We start from the raw sequence: 12609 nt of genomic DNA on the forward strand, positions 1-12609 counted from the left end.
TTACGTGCAGATCCGACTTTAAAACTGGTGGCAGGAACGTGTACACATACTAAACAAGGAGATAAAAAAGGGACAGGGTTCGTTATTACGGAAGGAGACAGGTCCTGCCTATTACGTGGCTACAACTTGAGGACACCCTGAGCACAGAGCCACCGTCCCACCACCAGGGAGGTGTAAACAGCCTCCTTGACGCAAGAAAGAACAGGAAGCAGCTCAGCCCAAACAGAACGTGGAGACACTTTGTGTTCACCTGCCACTAAACTTCCGTGACCTTAGCACCAGCCCAGAGGCAGGCCTTCCTGGAGGATGGAATTCACTGATTTCAAAGTGTTTCCAAGAGTATAAATTTCAATCCTTCACTGTTCTATTTATTTCCTAATGAATTCCTGAGTTCCTAGTTAACTGGTATTTGGAAGAAATGGGGTGAATAAAGAATAAGAGGAGGGCAAGCAAGGGAACAGGCCACTTCAGAATCATGGGACTTGCACAACGCGCTCCCTGACATGAGAATGCAGAAGGGGCAAGAAGTCTTTCAACCTTCAGGCTACAAAATGACTGTCATTTGATCTAAAGCTTGGAAGAGGCGGTGAGGGTGGAAATTTCACCAACTGGCCATTTTGATCCATTCTCTTCTCTTAGGTTTGGAGAGTTAGGCCCCAAAATTCTTTGGCTCTCTCAAAAATGGACACACATAAAACTTAATACCTTTTACAAATTGTAAGTCATGCGTGCAAGAATTGTCAATCTCAAAAAGCACAATACGAATGCCATTTATTAAAACGCATATTTATTCCATAGCCTAATTTGTTTGGGGCTGTGGTCCACTAGTTACTAAATAACCTAGGTATTCATTTTTAGACTAGTCATTTCAACTCAGATTCTTCCATCAACTGGGCGACTGCACCTGTCTTCTTAAGGGACCCAAATTATACTGATCATAAAATATCCCAGAAAAAAATGCAAAAAATCCTTTAACATTCGTAAAAGAAAACCCCACATGTACTCAAATATGCAGGCTATAGGTTAATTTTTAAGCAAAAGTTTCAAATATACAAAAGTATTGAGCAAAGAACCTACAAATTATTCTCACATTTAAGATAGCAAAGACCCATCTGGGGGGGAAAAGTAAACAAATGTGGCATGGGCTTAAATTCAGGCTGGGCTATATTGCCGAAGTCCTGCAGGAGTGGAAACACTGTTATATAGTGTGTTAGTGGCTAAAATCAAGTCTATTTGATTATATTAATAAAAGAATCATTTGGGGAGGAAATTGTTATTTAAATCTCGATATATAACGTTCACTCTTGAAAATCTTTCTAAAGATTGAGAAGTAAAAAAAATAATAATAATAACACTGTGTGGAAGGAAGGCTTAAAAACTAGGAACATGGTGCAATCATGCTTGGCTAATTTGGGGTCCAAAATATTTAATTAGGTTTGAGACAGAATAAACTGATGAATTAAGAAGTAAAAATAGACAATGACTAACTTTACCAAACAAAAAGTTTCATTTAGTAAGCTTTTTTTCCTTTTTTGATTGGAGGTAGACACATTTAAAAACGTATTCCAGAGCACCTAGATCAAGTTGATAAATACCACTCTTTGCTAAGGCAACCTCAGAAATTGATCAGTGATATCTGACCTGGTATAAATAAGTTTCTGATTTCTATTAGATGAAAGTTAAAAAAAAACAGCATTATCCTAACAAAACATTGTGGGTAAGACACTGAATGATGGGCAATACACATTTAGAAACTCTCCACACTGTAAGAAAATGACACACGTGCCATGTAAGAAAAAACGAGATTTTGGTCTTGTTTAAAAAAAAAATAAAAATAAAAAAGTTAAGCCAAAATCTATAGTTGAGATCCTACTCTGGGCAATGATAGGTCTTCATTTGTATAATTAACATGTAGTTCCTTACCTTTCCTGCTTAGTTTTTAATTTATGACAAGACACCGCTAAATTTCAGACTATATATATATATATACATATATATATATATATATATTTTTAAATCTCTATGATAAATCAAGATGTAGGAGCTTACACAGAGCACACTTTCTTTTATTCAGGTACTTGATTCCAGCTCCCTCTGGATGCAAATAACCCTGGTAACAGTGTACAGAGTCTTCTCTTTGCTTTTTATACTTTTAAAGCAAATAATACATTTTGACTGTATTTAAGTCTGTGCAAATAATCCTTCAGAAGAAATATCCAAGATTCTGTTTGCAGAGGTCATTCTATCTCTCGAAGGTCATGACGCGAGTTTGTTTCTCTTCAGATAAAGTGCTCCTGTCCAGCAGAACTCAAAGGGTCCCAGAAGTCCAGTTCCGTGAGACCCCGTCATACGAACTCCAGCTTCCCGTGCCCACTGTACATGCCCCAGTGCACAAGCGACAGGATCCGGTCGTGGCTGAGATCAGCCTGTCTCGTCTTGTCGCAGGTCAGACAGCAGTTCTCATGGCCGGTCACGGGCACCATGCACTCCAAGTCTAGCTTTGCCACCTGCCCCTTTTTGGAGTGGTGCCCGTGAAAGCTGTAGTGCAAACGGGACAGCATCTGCTGCCGCTGGTCCTGTAGCCTCTTGCTCTCGCTCCGCAGCATCCTCAAGGCCAACATAATGAGCAACACGAGGATCAGCCCCCCAGCGATGGGAACGGCGATCACCGCCGCCCGGAACCACAGCTCTCGGGAGGATGTCAGCTCCTGCACTTTGGTGATGAGGTTTCTGCTCCCGTCATGCTGATACCTGTTCCCTTGTCCTAAAGGAACACAAGCAAAATGATCAAGCCCTCCTGGAGACCTTCGCGAGCAGCCCTCTGTTTTCAGCGTGGCACCCCATTAAAGAGAAGCTTACAGTTCAATCAATATTTAGAACAGAAATGTCGCCAGTGTGGCGGAGAAGCTTCCAAAAACATTTGTTTACAAACTGTCATTACTGATTAGTAATGGTCTCTTAGTGGCTTCAAAATGTTGGAAAAACAGGCAAAACCTATTATGCAGACAGACATCTAACGCTCACGCAGACACAAAAGCTACCCAGTAGAGATGCCCCTTTGCACCCAGCCGTGCTTCTCCCTCTGCTGTCCCTAATTACATTAACAGCAAACTCAGGAGCAGGCAGGCAAAGTCATGGCTGTCGCCAGCCTAGAGACCAGGCAAGGGCTGGGTCAGAGGGCTTCTCCGTACCTGAGGCCTCCCCCTTGGGAGGGGCGAGGACGGCCTGCAGCCCCCTGTAATTGCACATGTCCTCGTGACAGCACTCCAGCGTGGGCGCAGGGCTGCCAGAGTGGTTGTGGGCCTGTCTGGCTTGGCAGACATCTGCTGTGCTTGAGAGAGAGTCCAGGCAGCCATGCGTGAGAGGGGAATGTGTGTTCTGAGGATCAAGAAGTCTGGAGAAGCAGGCGCTCAGCTCCGATTTACACATATAACCAGTAGCCACGCAGTGGGCGGCATCGCAGTAGCATCTGATTTCACCTGAAAACAAGGGGAAACTGCATCAAACTGCTTCAGAGACCAGATAAGGCATCCACTTAAGCAACTGCTAAACCCCCAATCTCAAAGACACTCACTTTAGAGAATATTCAGCTGAGGGCTTCGAGGGCAGTCCACGTGGACAGGGAAAGCCCTTTGTGCAAGCCGGTGCTTGAATCCCAAGCCAGGGAAACATCATCTTAGAAATGTATTAATCCACGTAGCAGAGAAAAGTTCAATTTAGGATAAGTTAGCAAATAATGAAACATAACACTTTTGTTCTGAAGCAAAATAATCATCCCCATAATTTCTCCTACCGTAAGGTAAATTACATTATTTACTCATTTAATCCTACGTGACCGTGCAACATGAAATGCTACGCTTTTAGATTCTCTCAGTGTAAGTATTTGATCGCAGCTGCTGAATTGGTTACTACCTCAAAGGGCTGCACCTAGATGTAAGAGCTTTAGCTAACACCTCATAAAGCTACTAACTAGAAACACAGCAATCTAGAAGTTGCTCCGGTCAGGGGGTCTGAAAACTATGAAACTGGGTAGCTATTTGCAACCTCTCTAGAAAAGGCAAACTTTGCCTATAAAGATCTATGCATGCAGGGGAGCTTTTAGTCAGTATATTGTAAAATAGGAACTAGGCAGTTTACAATTAGTGGTTTGCTTGCCAAAGTCAATTTCTTTCAGCCCAAATGGAAAGTCATAAAACTGGGAGCAGGGAGGAGGGGGTAAAACTGCAAGGCTCACTCCCCCCCCAACCCCAGACTCCCCAGTTTTATGTGTAATTCAACATGGGATCTAAAAGGGGAAACATTGAAACTGAAAAGCCTCTGCTGGTTGAATGAAAAATCCTTAAGGAAACCTCAAATTCTTCTACAGGAAGTGATTAAAAGTTTCCTTTATAAAACTTAGTTTGTGAGTTGCAAGTCACAGCGCAAGATCTGAGGCTTCCACGTCAACTTCTCCTTGAAATTATCTGGCTCTGGGAGCGCTCGCTCACACGCTATGTGACCCGGTGGACCGCAGCCACTGTCACCTGCCACGGCTGAAGCTGCTGTGAACTGAACTCGGGTACACACCTCTCCCCAGCTTCCTCCTCTGAAGTTCGGCCCGGTTACAGAAACCGCCGCCCTGAAATTGAACACCAACAGCAACACGGGGCACGACCGCTTTACAAACCTCTTCCCAGCCTCGCCTTTCTTCCTCCCTCCTCCCGGGAATGCCTGAGTAAGAGGTCTAGTTTAACTATCTGTCCAAATTCCAGGCCACCGGAGCGAACGCTCAGCTTTCACCAGCATCTGCTAATGCTTCAGGTCTAAAAACCCAGCCAACTAAACACAGATCTTTAGCAACCTGAGTGCCACCACGCAAAGCCGGAGGTCTTGCTCCTGTCCTGTCTTGCTGCCGTCCTGGTCTGGGCCCAGGACCCTTCCCCAGTAAGTCGGACCTTCCAGTCAGAAGCCTGCTTCGCAGAAGCTCTTTACTCCTCTTTCCAAGCTTCTCGCTCTTTCGCATAAAGCTCACTGGTCCTAAGTGGTGATGACTGCAGATCCCTAAGTCTGACAATTTCCACATACAGATTGAAAGTAGACATAAAACAGATTAAAAGTCAGTTTTGATCCCAGTCACTTCAGACCTCGTGCAGAAAAAGAGCTGAACACAAGTAGAGTGCTGCTTCAATGTTTACGAGAGCCTATTTGAAAGACTACGTTTTCAGTGACCTAAAACAGTCTCATAAAATTTTGACAGGTAACTAGGAAAGCTCTAACAACTTTTTTAAAAAATTGGAGCCACATTTGAGCAAGTTGAATGGACTTTTGTGTTACTGTATTAAAACTCTATTTCTGCCGTTTCATAAAGTTTCTTCCTGTGGCACGTGGAAGGCCAGGAGGGGACTGGTATTTTGAAACAGGGAACAATGCTCTTCTGTCTGCCCCCCTTTCTAGTTACTGTATGTGGTGATTAAACAAAAATGTCTGCTTCAGTCAGGGCGGCTACAGGAGAGACTGCGGGCTTCTTCCAAAGCTTTTGAAGTCCGCAGCAGTCAGAAACCTCTGATCCCCTAATTATATCATTATCAGGCACATAGTTTCGGTATCTGCGACTTATGTCAGCCCCCGTCCGGCCCCGTTCGGCCGGCCTTTGATAGGGCCAGGAGGCTCCCCTCTGCACCCCGCGAGGGCTGTTATTTAGGGTTGATTACAGCCTTCCTTGCAAAGTAAATAAATACTGTAGCACATCATCCTCGCTGGCCTGGCTTATCCTTCAACCTCATGCCTGCTACATGGCAATTAGAGGAAAGGGGGCGTGGGATGCGGGGTGGAAAAAGCTAAAAATGCTTCCTATTTTCTAAAAAAGTATCTGTTCGCAGAGCAAACAGCAGGGAGAGTTCCTGGCGAGGGAGGCTGGGGGACCTTGAAACCCAGAGGCAGATGTTTGGGTTATTTCGACCTAAACGGCGAAAGCCTGCAGGGAAAAAAAGAAACTGACCACTGCTTTTTTTTTTTTTTTTTTTTTTGAGTAGCGTTTATAAAATATGAGGTGAGTGGGAAACACGACCGCTGACAGAGCCCACACCTCCTAACCCCTAAGAAGCAACACAGCCCACACTCCCGCACACACGCACACCCCTCGGACGGCACACACGCTCGCGGGCTCACAGGCACCCTTGCTCGGAGACACACACACACACACACACACTCACGGACAGAGAGACACTGCGATACAGACACGCACTCGCAGCAGAGACACACTCAAATACAGAGCGGCGCAGACCACCGAGACACACACTCACGACGGAGACGCGCACACGCGGGCACAGGGCGACGGGGGCGGGGTCCGCCGGCCCTCCCGGCCGCCTCCGCCCCACATTGGGGCCCCGCTCCCCGGTTGCAGCGCTCGGAAGTTCACGACGGGCCGACCTGCACAAACACTGACAACCACTCGCCCGCAGGCTGTCACTCCACCTCCGCGCGTCGGGCCCGGGACACCCGGGGGCGGCCGCGAAGCCACCGCCGCGACTTCTAAGGACGGGCAACTTGTCGCGACCAGCGGGCCCCGCGCGGGAGGCCACCTCTCCCGACGCTAACAAAGCCCTGGCGGCGGGCGCCCCGGGACCCCGCGGCCCTCCCCGGGGAGCGCGCGCCCCGCCGGCTGGCCGGCGGACACCCACCTTTGGTCAGCAGCACGGCCATGGCGCAGAGCTCGAGCTGCAGCCAGATGAAGATGTAGCTGGAGTGGCGATCCATGGACGCCCCCCACGGCCGCGGTGCCCCGAGCCGCGGCGCAGCTGCAGCCTACGGCTCCCGGCGCGCGCAGAGCATGGGTGCTGCCCGGGGCGCGGGGCCGGGCCGCGGCCGGAGCATGGAGCGCGGCTGGAGGGCGCGCGGGGCAGGGTCCGACTCCGCAGGGCGCGCTCCTCCGCTCCGCCCGCTCGGCGCGACGGTCGTGGTGGGCACCTGGCTCCGCTCCCCGCGTTCCGCCGGCCACTCGGCGAAGGCGCGAGCGCCGGAGAGCGAAGACACCCCCCGCCGCGAGCTGCCGCCTGCACCCGCCCGGATCAGGCCGGCTCCTCGCCGTAAATAGCGCCCCGCGCTGGGAGCCGGCCGGCACCGCCCCGCCCCGCCCCTCCCCGCCCCGGCCGCGCCGGCGCCATCCGATTGGTCGCCGGGCTCCAGCCGCTCCTCCCGCAGCCGGGGGGCGGGGCCGGGCGCGGGCTGAGGGCGCTGCCCCGCGGCTCCGAGGCGCGCCGGCGTCTGGGCTGCGGAGGGCGCCGGCCGTCTCCCGCGCTCCCCCTCGCGGAGGCCGCGCGCCCGTGACCTTCGGGAGCGGCGGGTTGAGCCAGGCCTCAGGCCCTGCCTCGGGCCCCCGCCTCCGTGACCCTCACCGCGCTGCCTCGGGCCGGCGTGCGCCAGTGCGTGGCTTCCTTTTCGTTCCCCGAAACTCGCGAGTGACCCGCGTGGCCGCCTTCGGACCCCTCCAGCCGCGCGGCGCGCCTCGGGCGCTCGGGGGAGCGGGGGCGGCCCCCGGCGTGGGCCCCGTGGGCCGGCGCGCGCCCGGGAGGGCGTCCGGGCGGCGGGGCGGGAAGGGGGCGCGTTCAGACCTCCCCCCGGCCTCTCCGCGCGTCCGCCCCGCCGAGTGATCAATAAGGCCCAGACAGACAGGCTGTCGATCTGCAGGGGCCGCCGAGTTCTCCCGGGTAGACGGGACGAGTAGCCAGCCACAGACACTTAACGAGAATTAGCAAATCCAAAAGCGCCCGGCGCCAGCGAGACGACACTGGCCGAGACTGACGCTCAATTAACCACCGCCCCCCGAATAGTCGCAGGCAAACACACCGGCTGACCCTGATCAGTACCAGCCCCGCGGGGAGCGCCCTTCTGAGATGCTAATTCACTTACTAGGACTTGGGGGACTGCCCGCCACAAAGTGCCCAAAGGCGGTCCTGGGAGGGTTGCTGTTGTTTTTCTATTTTTTGTGGAGAGGAAATTCAGTTTAAAACTCTTATCTGAGGGAAGCTCTTTTCTCCCCTCCCCGCCAAACCTGGGGTTAACAAAAGTCAACCATTTGCAAAATTTCCTTTTAGGATCAGCCAGCTTTTTGCGACCTGATAAAATGTCAAGGGGTGGGGCGAGGGGGAAAGGCGTATTTAATGCTAAGGCAGGAGAAGCAGTCAAACCCTTGAGGACTAAAGAGTGCAGAAATTAAGACCGAAAAGAAAAAAAATATATATATATATATAGTATACATATATTTTTGTGTGTGTATATGTATACACACACATACATATATATGTCTCGACTGAAAATCAAGGCCAACCTTGATTAAATTAAATTAAATGTTGTTAAGTCCACAGAGCTGCAGGATGTAGTTAATGAAATTGCCTTTGAAAAATAACGTGTATATGCAGAAAAAATAAAATAATTTCATAAACTGATGTTCTGCCCATTACCTCACTGGATCAAAATTGCATCTAAAAGGAGAGGAGCGCCAGCCCAGCAGAAGTTTTAAGAGGCAGTTAAACTGGTTAGGGCACCAGGTAAGCAGCAGCAGGCGTTTCTTAAGTGGGGGGCTGCCCAGCAGGTCCTGAGGGGAGGTTCGCTTGGTACTTCCTGACACGTGAGTATTTGACAAGTTAACAGCTCTAAGGGGTTTATGCAGACAATACTTGTGCTGTAATGACACTCTCTCTTTTAACTCTAGACAGTCCATTATTAGCCAACAGGAAACTTTTCGAGCATATTCATTCCACTATTTTGGAGCACCCACTGTAGGCCAGGCTCACAGCTTGCGGGGTCCAAAAGATTCCAGAACCCAAATAGTAAATCACAAACAAGGGATGATAGAGATTATGTGCACAGTTATGATGCATAAAGACAGCAGAGGTAACTAGCCGAGGAATGGAAACAAGTCCAGAAGGTCTGCTGGAAGCAGGGATATCCGCCATGACGCCTGAAGAATGAAAGAACTGGGAGGGGACCATTACAAGCACAGAGGACCACAGGAACTTAGGCGTGCAATTCATTGATCGCAAGGGGGCATATGGGTGCTAAGTAGGAGATGGGTAGTTCGGACTACAAGCAATTCTTTGTTGCTGGAGCATAGATGTGAAGCAAAGAGTGGGCAGAGATGCACCAGAAAATAACCATATCTACCTGTGATGCAGGTAAAAATGCCTGTTTAATGGAAGAGGGTCTAGGGGGATGCGTTGATGAAAGTCGGATTGTAGTAAACACTTTGAATGCCTTCCCAGCCCCCTTCAGAGAACATCCCCTTTCGTCCCCTAGGCACGTCCCCTAGGGCACTGTGCCCCTCTGGCCACAGCTAGTCACATGACCCCAGTTGGACCAATTAGGTTCTCTCTTCGGGGTCTTTAGACTGAGGTGCTGGTCAATCTCTAGAGGTCACTTCACGAGAGACAAACAAATTCAGAGTCCACCTGTCTGTAAAGCAAGAAAAGGACAGAGATGTGCAGGGTGGCAAAGATGTAAGTCCAGATGGATTCCCAGTCCTTGGCTTAACTTCCCGTCCTTAAGTTCCATCTCAGGGTTAACTCAGGCTCCTCGATAAGGTCCTCTTGTTACTTAAGGTTCTTTTACTTTTAACCCAAAGGGTTCATACTCTGATACTTACATTTTACTGAATTAACATCAGCTGTTGTTATTCCAGGATGTGTACTTTTTTTGTTCCAAATACAATTCAGAATAAGAACATCGTGATCAGACAGTGATTCCGCCTCTTTTGTTTTCATTATTAGTTTAATGGGCAGGCATTTTAAATGGCTAAAAATTCATTTTAAGAGAAACAAGTCTGCACTTTATCTAAGGGTTTTGGAGCAGACATGGACTTTTCAACTAAGTGAACAAGAGTGTTTGAATCAATATGGAAAATCAAAATTGGTTTAGGGATAATATGTCAACTATGAGGCCATATCAATAGTTGGAAGAATAAGCAACCATTTTAATTCAATTTAAGGCTCAAGGAAATTTGCTTCTCTACAGAATTTTACTTGTGTTTTGTATGTAATTTGGTTATTACTTTCCCACAGGTAGGTTGATAAGTAGAGGGGAAAATAGTAAAATCTAGTGGGATTTTTTAAAATTTAAATCAACAAATGAAATCAATGAACAACTTCTTTTTACTCTTATGAAGGAAATTGTGAAAATATAAGCTGGGAACCAGCTATCTATACCCAAGAACAGAAAGCTGATTTTAGACCTAAAACCCGAAATAATTAAACATTATAATAGTTTTATTTTATTACCTTTGAACAGTGTTCTAGATATGATGTATATGAACATATATATACTATATAATCACAACATGCCACTATGATGCATTTTCATGGTTGTCCTATACACAGAAAAACTCTAAATTTTATTTTTCTTATAAATAGGATAAAAAAATACCTCAAGGGTTTTTATGTCCCAAGTCATTTTGTTAACAAAGCTGTAAATACTCCAGCAATCTCTGCTTACCCAAATAATGACATTGTTCCCCAAAATGATATGTGATACCCCATTTCAGCAATTCCTCTCTCCACGACACAGATGAAAAATAACTCGGTACTTTTGTTCAGAAGCAGTTGTGTTCAAGTTCCCGGCTAGCATACAAACTATTGCAGTCTAGAGATAGAATCTAACATTTCTCCCTGTTATACAAATCTTCTACCAACCAACAATCCACAGAGGTTAGATAACACTTTGAATTCCCAGGAGCACTTTTGGTTTTTTTTTGGGGGGGGGGGTTGTTTTGTTTTGTTTTTGCGGTATGCGGGCCTCTCACTGTTGTGGCCTCTCCCATTGTGGAGCACAGGCTCCGGACGCGCAGGCTCAGCGGCCATGGCTCACGGGCCCAGCCGCTCCGCGGCACGCAGGACCCTCCCGGACCCGGGCACGAACCCGCGTCCCCTGCATCGGCAGGCAGACTCTCGACCACTGCGCCACCAGGGAAGCCCTGTTTTTGTTTTTTTTAAAGTCATTTGTTCTCAGAAGTTAGGAGTGCAGAGCTAAAATTTACTTTCTTTGGAATATGGTCAAAGGTGAGAGATTAGCCCAGCCCAAAGGAATGAGTGTCTAGTGAAGTTTTTTCTTTTCTTTTTTCCTCCAAAATGGAAAAGGAGATAAAGGACAGAGTGCAGAGTCCAGGACGTAGTGTGATAGGACCGAGAAAAAAAGGGGGAGACTGAAGCCCACATTCCCAAGTGCCCATCCTCCTACAGACCAGCAAAAATGCTACTGAGGGCCTCCCTGGTGGCGCAGTGGTTGAGAGTCCGCCTGCCGATGCAGGGGATACGGGTTCGTGCCCCGATCTGGGAGGATCCCATATGCCGCGGAGCGGCTGGGCCCGTGAGCCATGGCCGCTGGGCCTGCGCATCCGGAGCCTGTGCTCCGCAACGGGAGAGGCCACAACAGTGAGAGGCCCGCATACCGCAAAAAGGAAAAAAAAAAAAAAAATGCTACTGAGTTTTACAAATACCACAGAGTATCTGTTGTGTTGAGAATTTTTAAAGCAACTAAGTTTAGAATACAGTAAGAAATGGATTAAAAGAACATCATGAACTTAACAATGGACACTATTTATAATCAAATAGTATCAAATATATTCTGTGTGATCGTTGATATAGCCTTTGTTCTATTGATTTATGTTCATGTAACGTCCAATTAAGCCAGTAGAACTTTTAGAAATTATTCAATGATTTCTGCTAGTTTTGCCTATCTGATGTCAAATAACGAGGTTGATTCCTTTTGTTCTTTTAACTAAAATGGTAAATTAATCTTTTAAAGCAGAGAAATTACCTTAAATTCCTGCTTAAAGGAACATCCTTGACCCAGAATGCTGTTCAGATTCAAGCAACGAATAGTATTTGGCGTTCTATCTCCTTAGCTGGCAATACCTGTCTTTTTTTGGATTTTTTTTTTTAATGTTCATGTACAAACCATTAAAATTAAAAGTTTTGATATTTTCATTAGACAATCAAACATTTAGGCTCTTGCTTGACGCTGGCTGAAACCTTGCATCCTGGCCCACCGCCCAAAACCGGCCTGTGTTTCCACTGCTCTACCTTTATCCAGGCTTACCCGGGGGTTCTATGTTCCAAGACCTTCAGTGAATGCCCGAAACCTCAGGTAGCACTGAACCCAATATATACTATGGGTTTTCTTCCTATTCATACATACCTACAAAAAGGTTTAATGTATAATTTAGGCACCGTAAGAGAATATCCGAATTGCCAGGATCACTCTTCTTGCCCTTTGGGGCCATTATTAAGTAAAATAAGGGTCACTTGAACACAAGCACTGCGGCCGCAACAGCCCATCTGATAACTGAGAGGGCTACTAAGTAACTAAGGGATAGGACACAGGGAACAAGGGGATGATTCACATCCCGGGAGGGACGGCGCTGGACACCACGAGATTTCATCACACTGCTCAGAATGGCATGCAATGTAAAACTTATGAATTGTTTATTTCTGGAATTTTCCATTTAATATTTTTGGACAATTCACCAGGTAACTGAAACCTCAGATATCAGAATTGCAGAAAAGGGGGGCTGCTGTAATGACTTCTCCTCAATCCATTCTATTCTAACACTGGATCTTCCGAACTGAAATCTCATTAACG

The 12609-nt window shown here is 47.6% G+C and overlaps 1 protein-coding gene across 2 annotated transcripts; it reads right to left on the reverse strand.

Moving 5' to 3' along the window:
* Positions 1–786: 786 nt before the first annotated feature.
* BAMBI (BMP and activin membrane bound inhibitor) lies at positions 787–6829 on the reverse strand. Of its 2 annotated transcripts, XM_060095512.1 has the most exons (4): positions 6660–6736; positions 3575–3675; positions 3192–3479; positions 787–2764 (listed from the first exon to the last, which is right to left on the reverse strand). In XM_060095512.1, the coding sequence occupies exons 3-4, from the start codon at positions 3427–3429 to the stop codon at positions 2346–2348; spliced, it is 657 nt and encodes a 218-aa protein (XP_059951495.1). In that variant the 5' UTR covers positions 3430–3479; positions 3575–3675; positions 6660–6736; the 3' UTR covers positions 787–2345. The 2 variants fall into 2 exon arrangements, with proteins under 2 accessions (XP_059951495.1, XP_059951494.1); XM_060095511.1 differs by lacking the exon at positions 3575–3675 and having other exon boundaries at positions 6660–6829.
* Positions 6830–12609: the final 5780 nt, after the last annotated feature.

The sequence above is a fragment of the Mesoplodon densirostris genome, chromosome 4 (assembly GCF_025265405.1).
Source record: "Mesoplodon densirostris isolate mMesDen1 chromosome 4, mMesDen1 primary haplotype, whole genome shotgun sequence".
Taxonomy (NCBI): domain Eukaryota; kingdom Metazoa; phylum Chordata; class Mammalia; order Artiodactyla; family Ziphiidae; genus Mesoplodon; species Mesoplodon densirostris.